At 41.2% G+C, this 23,520-nt stretch overlaps 1 protein-coding gene across 2 annotated transcripts in view; it reads left to right on the plus strand.

The window, feature by feature from the left end:
• The window catches only part of LOC124556505 (kinesin-like protein KIF3B), a 132,193-nt gene that overhangs the window by 5,690 nt on the left and 102,983 nt on the right, over positions 1 to 23,520 (plus strand). For both annotated transcript variants that reach the window (XM_047130460.1, XM_047130461.1), the window contains 2 exons: positions 18,132 to 18,226; positions 19,503 to 19,610. In XM_047130460.1, the coding sequence (XP_046986416.1) occupies positions 18,132 to 18,226; positions 19,503 to 19,610 (203 nt within the window). The remainder of the gene's footprint in view (positions 1 to 18,131; positions 18,227 to 19,502; positions 19,611 to 23,520) is intronic.

Consider the following 23,520-nt stretch of genomic DNA (forward strand, 5'->3'; position numbering starts at 1 on the left):
CTGAAACAAGAATGGGGGTTAGTCAGTGTGGAACAAAGGTCAGGGAGGAATAATGGAGAGATTGGAAGACTGCCACCTTTATTTGAGACCTTCAGTTCTCCAACACTACCTGAACACATCATGGTAGGATTCCTCTGACTTGAGTTAGACCTTACATGCCTAACACTATTTAGTGTTACAAATGCCAGTGATTTGGCCACACAGTGTGAAGTTGAGGAGGTGAAGCGACTTGCAGAAAATGTGGAAAGGCAGTACATGAATCTGGCACTTACTGCCTATGTGCATCAATATGCATCACCTGCTCTGTGAGTCACTCCATCTGGAGTCGAGACTGCCCAGTTTTTGCTGAGAAACGTTAAAATTCAGGAAATAAAAATGACAAAGCGGATCCCTATGCGGAAGCCTTAAGAGAATATAAGGCGACAAAAACCCTGTCTTTGCCACATCCTATGCTTTCTTTGTGAAGAAACCAGGTGCGAAGGTAGACGCGTTGATGTAAACGACATCCTGAAACAATACCCACCAGCAGAACCTGTACCTAAGGCAGCCAACGCACATTTCACGTAAGGACCATGAAGATAAATTAGGGCTCGTGTAGAGGCATATACATAGTCATTTTTTTCCTTGCGAGTGGAGCAGGAAATAAAATGACTGTTGGTGGTACAGAGTACACTCCGCCATGCGCGGTACTGGGGCTTGCGGAGTATGCGTGTACTTTATTTACGTGATTAAAAGACGAATATTGTTTACGTTCGATAGAGTACATAGGGGACATCATTCATTAACAGATGTTTTAGATAGTGAGGTCACGTGCTGGTGTATTTTGAAGTATTCTTAAGGGCAGGGCTGGACTGACGATAATCACGTTCGAACAGGTTCAAGATTTCCCGATAGGCCGGAGCGCGCAATACAGTATCAACGTTGCTCGAACAATCTCGTGACATTTGACTCGCGTAGCGCCAGTGCAAGGGATACGCGAGAAACCATGAACTACATAGTCACTACGGCAACGTATTGCTTAACTTAAAATTTGACAATTTTGCGAAACACCTAGCTCTAAATTCTACCATCATACAAGCTGTTGTATTTGAACAGGTTTGCAGTCAGTCTCATACATGCCCCATGGATACCGCGTACAAACATTAACACTGCTTTTTAAATAAAGGAAACATTTCAGAGGGGAAATGTTGTCCTTCAAAAAACATTGAGTCTGAATCCGGACCTGTATATTATTTGATTATGAGAGACCGTAATGATGTATTAAGTGGGTTGAAAACGAGAAATTAGGTCGTCGTTCACGTACTAGAATACTGGATAAAAACGTAACCAGATTTTAATCAGCTTTAGATCGTGGTGGTGACATTCAAATGAAACAAGAAGGAAAATTAACCCAGAATGAAATGTCTAACAAATGAAATCATTCATATTAAAATGATTGTAATTGTTGAAAGAATAAATTACAGCGTTCGTGGAGATAGTACCAACAGACGTCAGTAGATCACGGGACGAGCGAAAATTCGAGAATCGGACAGAATCGTGATTGCGGTGTTTTATTTATGTATTAGTTGCACATGTTACAGATGACTTGCACAGTAGAAGATATTGTAGTCCGTGTTTCATCGTCGTTCAAGCATGGAACTGCGGATAGGTTGGATGAGGAACAGTGATACGAACTTCGCTGAGAACTAGACGAGTACGGCGAGGGGATTAATGAGCGGTCAACAAATTAACCTCATGTTGCCAACTATGGGAATGTGTACCGTGTACTGACATTTTAGCAACATCTGCTATGTGTAAACTGCAGTTTACCTGAATCCATTTGTCGTCGGAATTGAAGTGACTTAAAGTTGTGCTAATACTCAACAATAGTATTCACTTCTGCTGGAGACGGTAAAAGTCTAGCTAGGGGCCAGTGGCGTACTTGTTAGTTTCGTGCTACAGTGTTGTTGGCGCTCACCGTGACATATGCCGGGAACAAAAGAGGGTGTGGCAGCTGTTGTACGCAGCCAGTGAGAGAGCGGCGGGCGGACTATGTGTATGGCAGCAGGCGACACGGTAACGTTCTTAACTCAGTATAGAAACAAATCCGACATGTATTCGGATAGAAACAGCTGTTTTTTCAGGTCCCACGGTAACAACCGCCTCAGAAATTGCAACATATTCGGAAGTAACAGCCAAATGTTTGTGGAAACGAAGAAATTTTTCACAGCTGTGCCGTTATTGTTATTATTTTATTATTATTATTAAAAATAGTGACACCACAGGCGACATGGTTAGTAAGCAAAAATTTAGAAAAGAAAACGGTCCGCAAATTACTGCAAACCATTTTCTTTGTTTTATTTCTCATTGTTTTATGAAAACCTAACCCGCCAGGGTAGCCGAGAGCGCTAACGCTCCTGGACTCGGATAGGCGCGCCCGCCCCGGATCGAATACGCCCGGCGGATTAACGACGACGGGCCGGTGTGCCGTTCAGCCTGGATGTGGTTTTTAGGCGGTTTTCCACAACCCCCTAGGTGAATACCAGGCTGGTCCCCACGTTCCGCCTCAGTTACACGACTCGCAGACATTTGCAACACATTTGCACTAATCCATGGCTTACATTAGACACAGACAGCTGGGTTACACTAATTCCTTCCCGGGGGGTACGGGGTGGCGGCAGGAAGGGCATCCGGCCACCCCTTACACTTACCATGCCATGTCCGATTAACCATGGCTGGCCCTGCGTAACTGCGGGACAAGGCTCAGATAAAGAAAGAAAGAAAGATAGTTTTATGAAAATCTAGGCAACCAATAAACTGCATAAATTTGGAACAGGTATAATAACTTTTTAGGCAGATACTCTGTGTATTAATAAAACAGTTCGTAATTTTGATTAGTCAGAGTATGTCAAAAATAATTTTTTCTCAGGAAGCCTCTTGAAAAAAAAAGGGGGTGGGGGTCGCCTTATAATAATGGTCTCTTATACTTGGATAAATATGGAGATGTAGAAAGCAAACAGGATGAAGAAATAGCAGCACAGACAGCCACAACACAATATACAGGCAAAACATTAACATTGAGCCTAGAGGAGACACGAAAAAAAGCCGCTCTCAACTTCCCCCGTCTCCATCAACCCCAAACGGAAAAGGAGTGGGGAAAGTATCATGCTGTTGGGGTCAAAAGCTGTCCCAAGTGCCATACTGACGTCTGATTAATGAGGAGGACATCATGAAGTTAGATGCCTCGTCACCAGACACAGGCAACCCCTCCATTCCCCCCTCAGTCTACCTGTCCCTCACCATCGCAGCAAAAAATGGGGGTAATTAAATCCATGACAGTAAGATAACTCCCATTTGGAGGAACTGAGATTTCTCATGCAGGACAGACCTTTCTGCGTACGACTTCAAGAGACTCATTTTAAAAATACTGACTCATCTATACTTGGAGGCTATGACCTCCACAGGAAAGATGGGGTAGGAGAGTTCTTAAAGGACACATTCCACTCCTCACTTGTGCTGATAACCACAATACTATAAGCAGTGGCTGTCAGGCTGAAGGTCCATGATACTATCACAGTGTGCTGTGTGTACCTGCCACCAAATGGTGAGATCCTCAAAAAGTGTTTTGCTGAAATTTGCTGTTCCTTTCTCCTTTTAGTAGATTTTAATGCTCTCAGTGCACTATGCGGGTACAACACCACTTCCCCAGGGGTTGAGTACGTGAGTATCTCACACAAACTGAAAACAATGTATTGATGAACGTGGGTCACATCACTCGGTTCAGCACCACCACAGGTTTGTCTACTGCCATTGACCTCTCATGCTCACCTTTCCTTGCAAACACTGCTCAGTGGGAAATGGATGACGACCTTCGTGATAGCTACCACTGTTTCATTTGGATCTACCTGCCATATGGAGCAGATCTTGAAAGGAGCCACCCACCCACCCAGGCAGCTCACAACTCTTTTGAGAGTATGTGCTTGGATACCATTGGGCTGCAACCTTTGCAGCATTACTTCTTTCCCATGCTGCAAGCTTATACTTTCTCAATCCCTTTCCCCCTCTTCCTTTCCATCAGATGGTTTTCTTGATGCAGATCTACATGGACCTGGTTTATGATTGGGATGTGGGTTTCCTCATCAGACGTTTTCTATAACTTCTCTTTAAACGCACACATGGTCCCATAGTTGGGTTTGACCTGCCAGAAGTGTGGAGTGTGCAGGGAAGGTTGCCAGTGCAGTATGTGCTTCACCTTTGTGCTCTTCTATTCCCTTTAATAAGGTAATATACCAAAATCTCAGCATTGAAGCCATCCCATTTTTTTTTTATTTTTTTTTTTTTGGGGGGGGGGGGGGGGGTGGATGATCATCAAATACCTGCATGGTGGTAGCCCCCTGACCATGCAAGGATTGCACTGTTGGTGCCTGAGCTGAAAACTCCCCATGGTTGCTTAGGAGTATGTGCCCATCATTACTGGAGCATGGGGACTCCGAGCAACAGATTACTGGCCAGATAGTTGTTGCTGAGGCTGGGTGACACTCATGGGGAGAGCCTCAGTTCAGAGTGGGTGGCATTATGGCGGATGAGTGACAAATGTAGCAGATGAAGTTACCTCCCACTCGTCGCCACATGGTCCCAGCAGTCTTTATGAAAGGGCAGTCCTCTTTTAATGCAGAGCAATATTACCCTAAAATGTTCCCTTCTCTTCCCTGGCTGTGCCTTGGAAGGAATGTAGGGCTAAGCAACAAGCAGAAAAATATTCCCCTCCCCCAATGATGAGTTTGTGCAAGGGCTGATAAGAATTCCTTCTTGGCCACGTAGTCTTTATTCTTTGTATGAACTATGGAGGAAGAGTTTGAGCAAGGTTCAGCCATCTCCAAAATGAACAGTGGGTCACGTTTGATTGAAACAGCATCCTCTGCCGAGTCACAGGCACTGCTCACTTGTAACAAGGTGGGGGACATATCAGTGTCTGTCACTCCGCATAACAGTCAAATTTGGTTCAGGGCATCGGTTTACACTGAGGCCTGCTCTTACAGTCTGATGAGCTACAAGCCAACTTGGGGTGACGGGATGTACACTTTGTCAGTCATGTACAAGGTGTGATAAAGTTGTTCTTGATTGAAAATGTCAGTTTATGAGCCTAATTCTCATCATTTGTGGGAGGTGTTACTGTTTTGTTTCAGTATGAAGAAAACAGCTGCCGAGTCTCATCGAATGCTCTCAAGTACATATGGTAAGGATGCTGTTAGTGAAAAAATATGTCGTGAGTGGTTTCAACGCTTCAAGAACGATGGTTTCAACATCATAGACCGGCATAGTGGTGGAAGAGAGCGAGTTTTCGAAGATGCAGTATTGAGACATTGCTGAGTAAAGACTTGCTTCAAACTCAAGAAGAATTGGCATGATTAGTGGGAGTGACATAACAAGCCATTTCAAAACGTCTCAAGGCTATGGGCATGATTCAGAAAGAAGGAACTTTGGCTCCGTGCGAGCTGAAACTAAAAGACATTGAACGGCATTTGTGTGTTTGTGAACAGTTGCTTCAGAGGCAAAAATGGAAGGGATTTCTGCATCACATGCATTGTCACTGGGGACAAAAAATGGGTTCGTTATGATAACCCTAAACGCAAAAAATTATGAGGATATCCCAGCCATGCTTCCATGTCGATGGCCAAGCCGAATAGTCATGGCTCCGACATCTTGCTCTGCATTTGGTGGGACCAGCTCAGCGTCTGTACTAGGAGGTGTTAAAACCAAGTGAAACAATCACAGGTACTAGTTATCGAATGAAATTAATGCATTTGAGCAGAGCATTAAAAGACAAATGGCCACAATACAGCGAGAGGCCTGATGATGCAGTGATTTTGCATCACCACAACACTCGACCTCACATTGCAAAAGAGGTCAAAACGTACTTGGAAACATTGAAATGGGAAGTCCTACCCCATCTGCCGTATTCTCCAGACATTGCTTCCTCTGATTATCACCTGTTTAGATCAATGGCACATAGCCTGGCTGACAAACACTTCTGATCTCATGAAGAAGTCACAGATTGGATCGATTCAAAAGATGAACAATTTTTTCGATGCAGGGTTCGTACACTGCCCGAAAGATGGGAGAAAGTAGTGGTCAGTGATGGCAAATACTTTGAATGATACATGTGTAACCAATTTGTTTCATTAAAGCCTCAAATGTTGGGGAAAAACGTTAGAAGCAAAGTTGTACACCTTGTAAATAGGGGTTAAAAGGACATTAGGGTTGATAACAGTGTCTTCATCTTGGCCTTTGAGGGCAATTAATTGTCTGAAAAAGTCAAGGTTATGCTATACCGATGCGATGTGAAACCACATGATCCCCCTACGATGCGGTGCTTCAAGTGTTTGAAATTTGGCCATGTGTCTTTGTGTTGCCACCCTAGCCCCATCTGTAGAGATTGTGGATGAGTACTGCATGCATATGCTCCTTGTGCCATCTGTATTACCTGTGGAAACCACCATTCTCCCAGCTCACCAGATTACACTGTTTTCCAGAGAGAGAAGAAGAAGATACAAGACTCTGGACAGACCCACTTGCCAAGGAGGCAAGAGGAAGTATGAGCAGTTGCACCCAGCATGTACAACAATGTCATATGCTACAGCTACAACAATGTCGCCCCCTTTGGTGTTGGTACTCCCACCTGTTACACCTCCTACAGTGGGCCCTCAGGGCCACTTAACTATGCGTGCCGCCTCCTCATAGTTGGGGGCTTTCCCTCTTGTTGCTTCTCCCACATCTGCTTTGGGATCAATGGCTTCCCACCCTCCAGGGACATTGGTCTCCACCTCCAAGCCAGAGATGAAATACCTCCTTCCAGCTTCTCTTGTCAGGAAGGGGTCCCTTGAGATACTTCCTTCTAAGGTTTCTCCGAGTCTACAACTAGACAACAGCCAGTGACTGAAGGAGCCACCACCTTCTGGTCACAGGACTTCACGATCATAATCTTTACCTGAAATTGATTCAGAGAAGCTCTCGTCATCATTTAAATCTTCTAAGGGGAGGAAAGGCAAGAAAAAGTCCTTCGAAGGAGGAGGACATTCCGGAGGCCCTCGCGCCACCAGATTCCGCCTGTTCCACTCCTGTGCCCAGGGTGGAGAGTCTGGCAGCCCCTGAGACACTGGTTCACACCGCACAACAGAACCCAGAACCTATGTAAATTGATTCCATAACTACTGAACCAGTGGCAGCAGGTGACACTAAGGCCTAATCTGCATTCGTGGTCCCTTTGTGGCCTCACAGTACACCAAGAACATTATTTTCTGGTAGAATTTCAGCTGTTTTTTTTTTTCCACCACCTGATCAAGCTACATCATCTCTTAAACACTTCCCTGCCTTCTGCATTCCCCTTCAGAAGACTTGGTTGCCAGCAACATGGACCCCGACCCTTTATGAATGCTGGGGATATTATAAGAACATTCTACCTATTTTTTCTGGACACACTATATAATGAACTTGTGCCTCTTAATACAACTTTGGAGGTTGTGGCTGTCTAAGTAAGGGCATTTCAAGATACTGTCATTTGCAGTGTTTACCTCCCTCACGGTGGTGAAGTGTCTCTGAACATATTGTTTGCATTGGTGTATCAGCTTTCCCCACTCTTCCTCTTGGGTGATTTCAATAGAGATAATACTTTGTTGGGTAAAACCATGATAGCTGGCTGCGGTAAAGATCTCAAAAACTTGGTGGCACAACTTGGTCTTTGCCTCTTGAATACTGGTACCCACACACTTCAGTTGGCACATGGAACTTTCTTCGCCATTGACCTTTCCATTTGCAGCCCTTGTCTTCTCTCATCCATCAACTAGAGAGTACACGATGACCTGTGTGGTAATCACCACGTCCCGATCTTCCTGTCCCTCCCTCAGCGTCACTTCCCTGGATGCCTGCCAAGGCAGCCTCTCAGCAGTGCTGACAGGTGTTCTTTTGCCTCTGCTATTGCCCTTGGCTCCTTGCCCTGTGGAGGTGTCAGTGAGGCAGTCCAGAGTACGCTTACAACCATCCCTTTAGCAGCTGATTTAGTGATCCCCTGTTCCTCGGGTCCCTCCTGACGGAAGACGTTACCCTGGTGGTCTTCAGAAATCACAGATCGCAGGCAGGCTCTCCAATGCCATAAGCAGTGCCCAACGATGGAGCACCTCATTGCCCTTAAGTGGCTCTGTGCTCTGGTCTGCCATGCAGTAAAACAATGGAAGTGAGAATGCTGGGAATGGTATGTTTCAACCATTGGCCCACATACCTCTCCTTCATAGGTTTGGGCTAAGATCAGACGTCTCTATGGGTACCAGACACCTGTAGGTGTACCTGATACTATCTGGAATGGCACTGTCTGCACTGACCCAGACACCATTGCCGAACATTTTGCTCTGCATTATGCTCGAGCGTAAGCATCTGAGAATTATCACCAGCCTTTTCATGTTCTAAAGCAGCGGGTGGAGCAAAAGCCACTATCTTGTACTGCACACCACCCAGAATTCGTCAGTGTCCTAGTCCGCTGCCCTGATACAGTCCCAGTGCTGGACTGCATCCACAATCAAATGATAAAGCACCTATCGGTGGACTGTCAGCGTTATATCCTTGCAACTTTCCATCGCAATGACAAGAAGGCATCATTGTCCCAGTGCCGAAATTGGGTAAGCACCCTCTGGAGGAGGACAGTTATTGCCCAGTCAGTCTCACGTATGTTCTTTGTAAGTTGCTTGAATGCATGGTGAGCCAGCAGCTGCGTTGGCTCCTTGAGTCTAGGGGTCTTCTGGCTCTGTCCCTGGGTTGTTTTCACTAAGGTCATTCCACTAGTGATAATCTGCTTTATCTGGAGTCTGCCATTCAAACAGCTTTCCTTGCAGCCTTAGGTGAGTGTGGTCTCTGGGATCTGCTCCTAATTTTTATAAAAACTTCCTGTCACCCTGTATGTTCCGGGTTTTGAGTTGGTGCATCCCACAGTACCCTCCATATCCAAGAGAATTGGGTCCCACAGGACTTCGTACTGAGTGTTCCTCTGTTTCTCATAGCCATCAATTGTCCAGCAGCAGCCTCTGCTATACCTCCTCTAGTGTGTCTACATCTACGTATATACTCCGCTAGCCACCAAGCGGTATGTGGCGGAGGGCACAATTTGCGCCAAAGTCATATCCCCCCACCTGTTCCACTCGCGGATCACGCGAGGGAAAAACGACTGTCCGAACGCCTCACTATGAGCTATAATTTCCCTTATCTTTGAATGGTGATCATCGCGCGATTTGAAAGTTGGTGATAATAATATATGCTCTACATCCTCGACGAAGGTCGGATTTTGGAATTTAGTGAGCAGCCCCTTCCGTTTAGCGCATTGTCTGTCTGCAAGTGTCTCCCACTTCAAACTTTCTATGAGATTTGTATTGCTCTCGTGATGGCTAAATGTACCAGTCACGAATCTTGCCACTCTTCTTTGGATCTTCTCAATCTCTTGAATGAGACCCAACTGGTAAGGGTCCCATACAGACGAACAATACTCTAATAAAGGACAAAGTAATGTATTGTAAGCAATTTCCTTTGCTGAAGGACTGCATCGCTTCAGGATTCTACCAATAAACTGCAATCTAGAGTTCGCCTTGCCAATTACTTGTGTAATCTGATCATTCCATTTCAGATCATTTCTAATAGTCACACCCAGATACTTGACGGATGTTACCGCTTCCAGAGACTTGGCATTTACTTTGTACTCGTACATTAATGGGGAATTTCGTCTTGTTATACGCAGTACGTTACACTTACTAATATTGAGAGATAACTGCCAGTCATTACACCATGCATTTATTTTCTGCAGATCCTCATTGATTTGTTCACAACTTTCATGTGATACTACTTTCCTGTAGACTACAGCATTATCAGCAAACAGTCTAATGCTGCTATCAATACCATCAACCAGATCGTTTATGTAAATCGTTAAAAGCAGTGGACCTATTACATTGCCCTGGGGCACACCTGAAGTCACGCTTGTTTCTGTTGAAGTCACCCCATTCAGGATGACATACTGATCTCTGTCTGTTAGAAAACTTTCTATCCAACCACATATGTCATCTGATAGACCGTAAGCACACACTTTTTGGAGTAAGCGACAGTGCAGAACTGAGTTTGAACGCCTTTCGAAAGTCAAGAAATATGGCATCAACCTGGGAGCCGGTATCGAGAACCTGTTGTATATCGTGCACAAAGAGGGCCAGCTGTGTCTTGCATGACTGCTGTTTCGTAAAACCGTGCTGGTTTCTGCAGATGAACTTCTCAGAGTCTAGAAAGGTCATTATGTTTGAACACAAAATATGTTCCATGATTCTACAACAAATCGATGTCAGTGAAATCGGCCGGTAATTATGTGCATCCGATTTTCTACCCTTTTTATAGATAGCTATGACCTGGGCCTTCTTCCAGTCCCATGGATCTTTCCGCTGTTCCAATGATCTCCGATAGATGATGGATAAGAATGGTGCTATATTTGTAGCATAGTCAACATATAATCTTACGTGGATACCGTCTGGGCCAGATGCCTTCCTGGCGGCTAAGGATCTTAACTGTTTTACAATCCCAGATACACTAAACACTATGTCAGCCATCCTTGCGATTGATGTTGATTCCCCTCGTCACTAGCTTAAGTGAAAGTTCTGTCTGCACCTTAATACATTTTGCTGCCTGAGTAACACCAGCTGGGGTGCACATTTCACTACCCTTCTGCAGCTTTGCAAAGTCCTGATACAATCCCATCTTGATTATGGGACTCTGGCGTATGGTTTGGCATTGCCCTCAGCATTGCAGATACTAGATCCGATACACCACTGTGAGGTTCAACTTGCGAAGGGATCCTTTCAGACTGGCCCTGTGAATAGCATACTTGTGGAGGCTGCGGTCGCCCCATTGCAGATACTGTGCCAACAAAAGCTTGTCAGTTATGCTAAACATGTTCGCAGCTCCCCTAAGCATGCAAACTACTGTCTCCTCTTTCCAAACAAGGAACTCCATCTCACACAATGGCAGCCCAGATCAGGGATTATGATAGCAATTCACTTCCTGTCCTTCCTCTCTGAATTCCACCTGTTTCCTCGACCACGTCTCATCTAGGCCCACTCTCATACACCTCTGTGGTGCATCCCTCAGTCACAGCTTTGTCTTGACCTATCACAAAGTCCAAAACACTCACTTCATCCCAAGGCCCTTCGCCGCCAATTTTTCTACATCCTTGGTGCATTACAGAGTTCAAAAAGTAGTCTATACTGATGGTTTGATGGTTGCTAGTTGCATAGGCTTTGTGTATACTCATGCGGGACATACTGAACTGAGCTCCTTGCCGAATGGCTTTTGTGTGTTCATTGTGGAGTTGGTAGCCATCTCTTGTGCTCTTGAGTGTACCCGTTCCTGCATTGGTGAGTCCTTTCACAACTCCAGTGACTTCTTGAGCTGCTGACAAGCTCTTGACCAGTGTTACTCTCACCATACTTGGATTGTGGCTATACAGGATTCCCTGTATGCCCCTTGAACAATATGGATGCTCAGTGACCTCCTTCTGGACTCTGGGCTGAGACTGCCAACCCTCCACTGTCCAATCGCTGGATGTTCTTCCGAGTTGTTATGCTAGCCATCTGTCTTCCATGCCTGCTAATCCGGCCCGTGACCTTTTTTTCGACGCCTCCTTGGATTTAGGGTACGCAGGCAGCCCTTCCTCTACTCCCACTGGGAGTCCGCTTCTGTCAACTGCTACATTCTCTTTCCTTCCACTTTCCTAAAACTTTCTTGACAACTAGGGTTCAGTACCAACTTGGCTCCGCCCCCGGACCTGCCTGCTCCGTGACCTTTGTTAGCTTCCCAAGAACAGTACCCCTTCTCTCATTTATCATCGGGCATTTCCTGCTCTATGCGCACAAATGAAGGATGCCACATTAATTTATACTGACAGCTCAAAAACGTCATTTGGTGTTGGGAGTGCCTATATTGTTGGCAACACCCCTAATCAATTTCGGCTTCCCGACCAGTGTTTGGTTTTTACTGCGGAGCTTTACACTGTTCTCCAGGGTGTCCAATACATCCGTCGGCATCAGCTGATACAGTATATTATATGCTCAGATTCGTTCAGCTCTCTCCTCAGTCTCCAATCTCTTTACCCTGTCCACCCTCTGGTCCACCGGATTCAGGACTGCCTCCAATTGCTCCACTTGGGGGCGTCTCAGTGGCATTCCTCTGGATCCCAGGGTACGTTGGTATCTGTGGAAATGAAGTGGCCGATATAGTGGCCAAGGCTGCATCTCTCTTCTTCAGCCTGCTGTTTGCATGGTTCCCTTCGCCGATGTACAGTGTTTTTTATGTCGTAGTGTTGCTCTTTTATGGCATGCACATTGGTCTACACTTCTCAATAATAAATTGCGGGACATGAAAGCTCTTCCATGTGCTTGGGCCTCTTCCTCCCGAACTCGTCATCGGGAGGAGGTAATTTTAACTAGACTCCTGATAGAGCACTGTCTTTTTAGCTATCGACATATTTTAAGTGGTGATCCTCCCATGCTTTGTCCCCACTGCTCTCAGCTGTGAAAGGTGAGACACCTTTTACTTGAGTGCCCCTATTTTACTCTGCTACGCGCCCGTCTACAGCTGTTGCCTGAGATATCTTCCATTTTAGCAGATGACACGCGCTCAGTCGATAGCGTCTTCAAGTTTATTAGTGTCAGTGAGATGACGTCGGTCATTTGAAGCTCTTTTTGGGGGAAACAATCCCCCTTTGTTTAGTGGTTTTCTACGCTTTCTTTCTGTTTTTTAGTTTCCCCACTTTTTGAGTTCGCTCCCATTGCTGCTGATTTCCAGTTTGGTTTTTTTTTACCTTTCCCTAAGCCACAGACTGGGCACTAATGACCATAGCAGTTTTGCACCCTAGGCCATAGCAGTTTTGCGCCCTAAAACCATAACAAACAAACAAATTGGGGCAGATTGTATTATGTTTAAGAAGCTTGCTTGCAAAGTCGATTTAACACTTCATTTTAATTCCTGTTCCATTATTGATTGTTCACACAACATTACAATATACTTAATTATATGTAATCAGTTAAGAATATCAAAATCTCTACTTTCCCCTACTGTTTCAAAATCTACTGAATACAAAGTAGTAATTATGAATGCTCTCTGGCTTTTCTCTTGCTAAAAGTATTTTTGTTATACTCTGCTAGACTGTTTACAGTGTTTTCATAATATAGTGAGAAGGATGGGAGAATTGTCATAGAATTTCTTGTTTATATGATTTTCTTTCACTTTCTCTGTCACCCTTAGGAAGGAGACTGTGACGTAAGACTGCCTAAGTACCTTGTAATTGTGCTTTGGTAAGAAAAGCCTTCATTCTGCAGTTAAGGGTTCAATGAAATAAAATTCAGTGCAAGAGGACTGACTTGTTTTACTTCACAGTATAGTCTTACATGCATCACAGGAGTATGGGCATGAAGTTTTAAAGAGAATAAAACGGGGTTGTGGGAGAGTGAATCTATACATTGGCTCATGTGGATTGCATGTTTAATTCTGTTGGCAGTACCTAAGAAGACAGATTTTGATTCAGTTCTCAGGCAGTACCTAATCCGTAGTAGACAGACTTTGATTCAGTTCTCAATATGACACATTTATCATAATGTAGCAACATAAAGGAGCCAAAATAATTGAAAAATTGTCTCTAGGGAGACAAAATGTGTACTATAATCTGTTGTTTGTGAAGATTAGAATATTTTAGGAAGAGTAAATAAAATATCCTGTGCAAAAAGATGGTTCTGTACAGAGTGAAGCAAATATGGAATTTTTGAGACCTCTCTCTATATGATGAAAACAGGGAATACATTTGTTTAGGTAATATGTTTTAGTGATAAACATTGCAAGATCACAGGTTAGTATAAACGACAGATAAGCCATTGCAAATGTGAAATGCTGGTACATTAATAACCATTGTAATCACCAGAATGTCACGTACAAGCATGTGAACGTGCATGCATTGTTTTGTACAGGTGCCAGTTGTCAGTTTGTGGGATACCTGTTGCACTTGGTTGTCCAATATAGGGGCAGTTAATGTTGTTCGTGGATGACACTAGAGCTGTTGTCCAATGATGTCCCAGATGTACTCAATTAGAGACAGATCTGGGATTGAACAGACCAAGGTAACATGTCAACACACTGTAGAGCATAGTGGATTACAACAGCATTATGCGGACAAGCGTTATCCTGTTAGAAAAACACCCTAGAATACTGTTAAGGAATGACAGCACAAGAAGCAGAGTCTTTAGGTTGATGTACAAATTTGCTGTCATACAAAATCACACCTTAGACGATAACTCCAAGTTTAGGTCCAGTGTGTCTAGCATGCAGACAGGTTGGTTGCAGGCCTACAATTGGCCTCCTTGTAACCAACACACAACCGTCACTGGTACCAAGGCAGAACCAATGAGCTCTCGCTTGGCACCACTGAAGTCACAAATGGCGTCAGTGGAATGCACAGGGCATGTGGCTTGAAGCTGTTCTTTAAGTAATCAATTTGTAACAGTTCTTTGTGCCACTGGTGCTAAAACTGCTCAAATTGCTGCTACAGATGCAGTATGATGCACCAGAGCCCCACACCGAACACTGTGGTCTTTCCTCTCAGTAGTGCCATGTGGCTGTCTGGAGCCTGGTCTTCTTGTGACTGTACATTCTCATGACCACCACTGCCAGCAATTGTGTATGGTGGCTACATTCCTGCCAAGCTGTTTTGCAATATCGCAGATGGAACATCCAGTCTCTTGTAGCCCTATTACATGATTTCGTTCAAACTCAGTGATGTGCTGATAATGGCATCTTTGTCTCCTTAAATGCATTCTTGACCAACATCAACTTGCCATGCCGAGTCTCAAAGGTAACTAACACTCGCATCCATTACAGTGTGTATTTAAAGCAAACTTGATGTGTATCCTTATAGTGCCACTACTAGCGCCACTCATATGCAACTAGTGTGAAATTGGGATAGACATCTTTGAGACGTAGAAACTTACCTAGCAACTTGTGTTTGTCACACAACTTCTTCTTGGTGGTGTGAATTTTTTTCTGTCTGTGTATGTGAAAGTAGTCAGACAATAAAGTTAATGAAATGTTGTCATCCTCTATCCCCCACAACATTTTGATTATGCATGCTTATATACAAAGTAACTGAAATACTTAATTTCTTAAGGTGATTTTTCAATTCTCTCTGTCTTCTTATTGGTTTCATTCCATAATTGCCTATTCACTATCAGCAGAAAGTAAATGCTTATTTACTTGAGTTTAAGTGTGTTTAAGAAAAATTAGAATCAGCTGCCTAACAAAGCTGCTGATGCCATCTACTAGTGAAACCTCCAAACTTTGTATATTTCTTTTCAGTAAACAGCAGTTACTGAGAGTGGTATGGGGAAATTATCTGGCAGGCTACACCCATGTTGCCTGGCAGATAGCTGGTTAGGTTCCTTCTACATGAACTACGTATGGAATTGTTCATTGCCAGCCACATACATTAGAGACAAACTGATCCAGGTGAAAGTGGTTAAGATACTGGATTTACATCTGGCCATCCAAGTTTAGGATTTTCTAGGCTCTCCTGAACCAATTAAAGCAAGTTCATGGGTGACTGTTTTTAAAATGATGTAGATGATTTTTGGTGTCACTCGTTCTGTGTCCATCTCCATTCTAAGTATGTATGCCCTCTTTAATGACCTTGTCAGAAGTCCGTGATGTGGTAGCTATGGGGACTCTACCTTTGCATCAGGACATTTTCTACATGACAGTTTGCTTTGTAAGTGAAAATGGGACTTACCAAATATTTGTTTGTTGTTATTGTTCTCAGTATCAACTACTTAGTTCTGGTGTTTCTAAAGGCCTGATGGGATTAGACTGTCCAGTCACATTAAAGTGACCACTTATTGAAAGCCTGAATAACCACTTCTTGCAAAGCGGACCACTGCGAGACATGTAGTGGGATAATCAGTTTCTGGAAGGGGTACCTAGGGGCACTAGATTTCTCGGTTGAGGAACCATGGTGCGAACAGCCCAATCAAGGAGGTCCCACAGAGTCGCAGTTGGGCTTAAATCAAGGGAGTTTGATTACCAGGGGGAGTGTGGTAAACTCATCCTGGTGCTCTTTGAACCACACACATATTCTGCAAGCTGTGTGACATGTTGCAGTCTGCTGCTCGTAAATGCCATCATTCCAAGGAAAAACAAACTGCAGGTAGGGGTGGATGTGGTCTCCGAGGATAGATGCCTACTTGCGTTGATCCATTGTGCCTTACAGAAGGATGAGATCATCCAGGGAATGCCAAGAAAATATTCCCCAGCGCACAGTGCTCCCTCATCTGGCGTGGACGTTTCCAACAATTGTTGCAGGGTGTTTGCTTTGTCATTTCACGATGTACACAGCAACAGCCATCTGCCCAATGGAGCGAAACATGATTCATATGTAAAGACCACCTGTAACAACTCATTGGATATCCAGTTGCAGTACTGGTGTGCAGATTCCAGCCTTTGTCACCGATGAGCAGCAGTCAAGTCAGCATGGATGCAGGAACCAGGTGCCTGCTGTGGAGGCCCATATGTAGCAATGTCTGCTGAACGGTCATTGAAGGGACACTGTTGGTAGCCCCTTGGTTCATCTAGGTGATCAGTTGCTCTTCTGTTCGCCCATACACATCTCTGCAACCATCGTTCACCCCTGTCATCTATGGCCCACATTGCATCACATTTGCCTCAGCGCTGGATTTTGGTATCACCATTTTGCCATGCCCAGTATACTTTAACCACGGTGGCACGCAAACTGCTTACAAACTTAGCCCCTTGGGAAATGCTTCCACCCTTGGCCCGAAAGCCAATGATCATGCCCTTTTGGAAGTCAAATAAGTTACACAGTTTCCAGCGTTACGATAACAGCTGCGCTGTTCTTCACATCCCCCGACACACGCTATATACCCTGCTCTGCTAGTGCTGCCGTCTGTGAGTAGTTACTGCACGTTGAGGTCAAACGTAGGCAGTGATGACATTAATGTGACTGGACTGTGTATAAGAGATGATTGTTACTTCCATTTGCGTGTGATCTTTTTGTATTTGTTATGCAATATATTTATTTCCATTACTAAGATTTGCTGGAACTATACATAAAATATTTAACTTTAGTAGTACATCTGTTATTATGTAGGAGGAAAGTGATGATAGTTGATGTTGGATACATGTTCGAGTTTATGTATTAAAAGTAAACTTCAGTATTCATGTCCATTGCAGAATCACTACAATTAAATGTTTTTAGTCTGTGCAAAGGAAAAGTAGAAGTCTTAAGATAACTCTCAAAGCAATTTGGAAGTAAAAATTGGCTAGTTTGGCATGAAAGCCAATTCCATATAGTTATCTGGTTATGGCCTATATCTCATTTTTTTACTACTTGTTATTTCTCCAGAAATCCATAAAACCTGACATGTGTGAATTAAAACTGGAGCTCTCATATACACATTGCATGGAACAGTATCATAATTGGGCCAGTGAGTGGAAGCTTAGTGAATAATTGATTGTAATTAATATTTTGCTAGAAAAATATTGCAAGAAGCGAAAAATTTAGAGTGGGTAAGGTGCAAAGATATTGAGATTTCCTTCCTTTTGTGATGGAGCATAGAAAGAATATCTTATATGGCTCTATGAAAGCTGTTACTCATGTAATTCTATCTTCATGGACTGGATAAAGTTCATAGATTTCATTCTAAAAAGAATTTTTATTGAGTTTAGGGTGTAGTATGTTTTAAATATTAGATGTTCCTTTTTTAGTGTATTCCAGTTAAGTTTTTCATCATATGTGTGACACTCATAATAATCAGACCCACCAATAACCATTCACATTTTCCTTCATTGTATATCCTTTATAGCTTCAGTTATGTAAAACTGTTAAGATATTCTGCACTCCTGAGCAACAGTTAGCATCATTAAGATGCATGTTAATTTTTGTATCCTAATTGAGATAAATGTACTAAGCATTATATTATTATAGCAGATAAAACTAAAACTGGAATGCCAGTGTTATCTATTGTGTAATTTTGTGTGTTTGTTCTCTCTCTTCTCGGTTTACATCGTCCTGCGTACTAAAGTTTCAGTCCTCTCGTGAAGTTTCAAATGAGGCTGTCCAAGTAGTAGTGAGATGCAGACCTATGAATGAGAGAGAGACTGCAGATGGCCATCGAAGGTGAGGGTCTGATTAAGAAAAGAAAGTTTTCTGTAGTTTCATCCTCAATTAATAATTTTTATGTTGTCTGATGTGACTAAATAGTTTTTTACCACCCTTGGCTTTATATCTGCTTTTTATTACCTATATTTGATCAAAAAAGAATTAAAGGTTATGATGATGCTAACAATAGTAATAAAATTGGAGGATGTGAAAAAGAATAAGCAGCAGATCACTGTAGGTGACCAGTGCAATGAATGTTAGAAAGTTCCAACAACACATTGAACAATACACATGTGAATCTAAGTGATATTTACATTGTTGTTTTGGAGCTAGCTTGTAGAAATGTTAAATACAAACATCTGTCATAGTTAAAAATGATGCTGTCTTGGCGTGTTGCAGATGGGCTTCGTAAAAGAGAAAATTATTTCATAAAGATGTATAGGTGATGGACAGGTGGATTATTACTTTTTCTTTATACAGTATTTCAAATCTTTTGCTTTCTTCCAGTCAAACAACATGAATTATTTCAAATTCCATCCATAAACTATTTGTAAAATAGTACTGATACCACCAAATGGTTCTTACAACATATAGTCATATGGACTGGTGTATTCTTATTGGTGCTGTATTCAGCAATATAGTATTATTTCAGTTGGCTGTTGCTGTACAGCCTCAGATAGATAATTTGGTCCAAAACCCAAGTCTCGTCACTTGTAATGATCAGTGTGTGTCCGTGTAGTCTGTCTTCATCCTCACCATAAATTACAATTCCTCACACAGTTTTTCACATTATTGCTACCTCCGTGGAGAACTTGTTCCTTCAGCCTGTTCCCCAATGCCCCACACTATTTCTCACTTTCAGCATCCATGGTAGAAATATCTGTTTAGAAAATTTATCATTTTTGCAGTCAGGGACATTGAGACTAATTCTTTTTGTAGGAAGCTCCTTAATAATAAGTTGTCAATTTAATTTTTCTTTACTATTGAAGCGGCTTGTATTTCTGATTTCAATGTACTAATTTTGCATGCTTTTGCATGTGTATGAGAGATTAGTGGCTATTTGGAAGTTACCAGAGTGCTTCTGGAGTGTGTTAGGCCCAATTTATATTCAAATGTCTTATCACCTAATTTCTGTATATCATGCATTCTAAAGTGAGGAGAAACAGAGTTATGTTTGTGCCCGATGTAATTCTTTCGTATAGTATTTCAGAATGAGTTTCACATTTTGATCATTGTGTGTGAAATAAAATCACTGAAATGCATTACTAACTGTCTTTCATTTTTAATGTTTTAGGGTTGTGGATGTTGATCCATCAAGAGGTGTCATAGAAATAACAGATCCCAGGGATGAAACTAATACTCGAAAGAAAGTTTTTACATTCGATGCTGTCTACGATTGGAAGTAAGTACATACAAACACACATTGAGTTGATTGTATTTTGTTTATTGTTTTGAATCATTATAATGTGTCAGCCATGATTTGCCATGTCTTTTTTACTTAAGAGTATAAGTTTTTTGTTTGACACAATCGTAACCAGTTTTGGCCCATAATGGTAATCTTCAGAGGCTATAATAGGAAAGATATAAAGCTTGTATTAAGACCTTAAGACAAGTAAAATTATGTTTACTAGATATATTTTTTAGTTAAGTACAATTAAAATACATGTGGGTCATACCCATTGGCAGCATTTGGTGAAAAAATAGTTCATGTGTTGTCAAACTAAACATAATACCAAATTCAGGGAATTATGTAGCTACAACTAAGTGTACTTCTCTTTCCCTATTCCTTCTTCTACATGTGCATATCCTCTATAAGACAATCTTTACTTGTGAAAACCATAAAATATGTCCAGTCTGCAGTAGGTTCAATCAGTTATTCATAAAATTTAAAAATAGAGTACAGGTCATTAAAGCAGTAAAACCATACTTAAAACAGCCTAAGATCTTTACAGTAAAAAGGAGCAGTCATTATAGTACATATTCCTGACAGTTGAGGGTGCTGTACTGTGGGCTGCTAAATATATCTACCACTACCCATAAGCTCGGAGGATGCAACACAGACTGGACCGAAGTCAGCATTCTGCTGCAGTTTGCTGGCACTCCTTTTCTGGCTACAAGGTGGTTACATTGGCTGGGGAGACGCTCAGTAAAGATGTGACTTGGACGTCACAGCCAGCACTCTGTTGCAGGAAATCCCTACCATCAACTGGAGAACACATGTAGGATGCAGCAATTACCTCAGCTTTGAGTAGACTGTCATAAATATTAAAATATTTACCCATTGCAAACTCGTTCAGCTCATTGAAGAGGTTGACTGGTTCCTTCTATTTCATATTATATCTCGAGAGTTCTAAAATATCTAACCATTTACTTTTTTCATCTGTATGAACAATTTGTAGTTGTTTATCAATGTTACCAATATTGTTACCCCTCTATTGCATATGTAAAGATAACATTGTCTTGTTGCTGGCTTAGATGTCCTTCTTAAATCTCAATCAAAAGGAGCTGACTGGCAATATAGCCTTTTTTCTTTTTCTTTTTTTCATTCACAGCATGATATTTTATAGACCCCAGATTTATCATATTTATTATTCTTATGTGGCAAGTTATAGCACACTGTTGTTTTTATATTATCTGATATCCTTAAATCAATTTTAAAGCCACTTGTGCAGAATAAGTGCTGAATTTTGTCTGATGTTTTGCGTATGTATTTCGTAGCAGTGTACATGAATGCCATTTTTACATGTGACTTATTTCTAGTCTTTATATTCTTTCTAATTTAATATATATGCTGTTCACTATTTGTGTATCATGTTCATTTGCAAGGACGACCTGTCTTAATGTGCCAGTTTCTTTCTTCACTTTGGCTTGGCACAATGGAAATTGTATTATTGTATGTATCCTAGAGTAAAAGTATGCTTGTTTCTGATGTAGAGGATGATTGGAATGGACAATGATAGTCACATTTTTACATGTAAGTATTCTATATTTTTGAAATGTATTTATGCCATTTTTATTATAAATAAGTCAAATCTAAAAAAAATTCTTTCTGTCTTTCATATTCCCCCATCAATTTTATCTTGGAATGCACACTGTTAGATTTTTGCTTCTGTACAGAATAACAAAATCTTCAATGTATAGTGATAGTGTAAAAAATAAACAGAAATTGGTAAGAAGTCAGTCACATTCCCCAGGAATGGCATGTCATTTTTCCCAAAACTAGGCATTCAGGCTTCTGGAGAAGTTAGGAGCTTTAGTGAAACTAAAACTTAAAGAACTTAGAAACAACTTTAAATTGACATTAACAAGAAATGTTGATATTTAAGGATAATTCCTAAATACGCAAGAATAAAGATGAATAATTCTTCTCAGAGTGCTAAGAATTGAGCACAAATATGAGTTAAGGTGAGTAAAAATAGAATTGAAGGGGACCTGTAACATACAACAGCTCATAATTGAAAAAATAATTAGAGGACACCTATCAGTCAGTAATATGCTTTTACAGTACAGTTTTCTGTTGTGTGGAATAGGAGGATGTACATAAGAAACCAATTTTAATTGAGGATACAAGGAAATCAAATTATTAATTTTAAGTCTTATCGGGATCAGACGGCAAAAAAGTAAAGTGCAAGAAGTCCATCTTTTTTTTTTTTTTTTCTTTTCTTTTTTTTAAAAAAAAAAACAGGCTGGTAATTTGTCTGCCATGTTTTTAAACAATGATGAACACTACCTTTTAAATGAATACTTTAATCCTAAATGAGTCCACATACTGAAAACCAGACGTGTTGAGTTGTTGATAGGCTCACAAAAAAGGAAGAATACTTGCTAGCTTTGATAAAATCAGAAAGCTAGCAAGTTTTCATCATTTTGTGTGCATCTGTTGACAACTCAATGCTTCTGACAAGAATTTTTCACAACGTTTATACATTTTAAACAAAGGTTTACACTATAATAAATACAAGGAGAAAGCAAAACAGAACTACAGTTTTTAGAAATACAATAGCTGATGTTAAAATGCAAGTAGGATAAGAAAATTGAGTGGTGTGAGCAATTTATTAATGTGGTCAAAAGCAAAAAGTTTGTAGGAAGTTCACAGAATCTTTTGCAAAAAGAACTCACTGACAATAAAATTTTTATAAAACCAAATAATTAGCTTCAAGATAGAAAGTTCAGGCTGTTAAGGCAAACAAGGGGAAAACAGCCATGATGGTTCACGATAATGATTACATTCGAAGATAGAAAAATTCTGTAAGTAGAGTAATGTTGTAGAAGTTAAAGACCCAACAAAGTGATTCCTTAAAGAAGTGACCAGAAGATAGATACTCTGGATTTTCTGTTTTCAGTTAAAGATAGAAGGTACCTAAAGGTTGTGAATGCATGAACACCCATCAAGAGGTCACAAATTAAATTGCATAAAGAAGAAAATTCAATCAGGGCAGTAGTTAATAACGCGGATTGTCCTATGTATAAAATTAATAGAGAGCTCAACAAAATATTGAAAGTGAATTTTAATTGTGAAGAATTCTTTTAATATTAGAAACAGTGCGACCTTTGCCCAGAAAATAAAAAAATTGAGGTAGCAGATAGTGCTATGTTTGCTTCAATGGATATCGAGAAACTGCATACAAACATTATTATTGACAAAGCCTTAGATAATATAAATAAATCTTCTGTGTAGTAAATGCATGACCATGGTGAAGCTGTAGAATTTATAGAAATATTACAGTTTGTTCTGTCATATAACTATTTTCTGTTTAACAGTAAATGTAAAGAGGCAAGATACAGACTGTGAGAGACTGCTTAGTGGGAACTACACCAAATATTTTTATTAACTAGCTAGAAAAGACTTTTTGTAGTTGAATCCAGACATTGTTACAGAAATAGTATACTATAAAATATGAGTTCAGTTATTCTTTACAGTGGAGATAAAATGCAGATATAGTACTTGGCTAAAAATTGAGGAGTATACATGTCAGGATCGATAATACAGTTTCCCTTATGACAGCTGGAAGTGAAGAAGGAAATAGGTTTATTAAGACTGATCACTCTTACAAATGAATATGACACAGAAATAGTGAACACCATATGTACCATATTAGAAAGATTATATAGATACGAAATAAACCATATGTGCAGGTGGCATCTAATAATGTCTAATGTGCTACTAGGAAATCCATAAGCAAAATATCAGATAAAATTGAGCACATTTTCCGGAGGAATGGAGTTAAAATTGCTTTCAGGACATCAGACAATAGAAAAAAAGAAGTGTATCATAATTAGCCAAGTAAGAAAAATAAATATGGGAAATGTGG

This window comes from Schistocerca americana, chromosome X (assembly GCF_021461395.2).
Source record: "Schistocerca americana isolate TAMUIC-IGC-003095 chromosome X, iqSchAmer2.1, whole genome shotgun sequence".
Classification (NCBI taxonomy): Eukaryota; Metazoa; Arthropoda; class Insecta; order Orthoptera; family Acrididae; genus Schistocerca; species Schistocerca americana.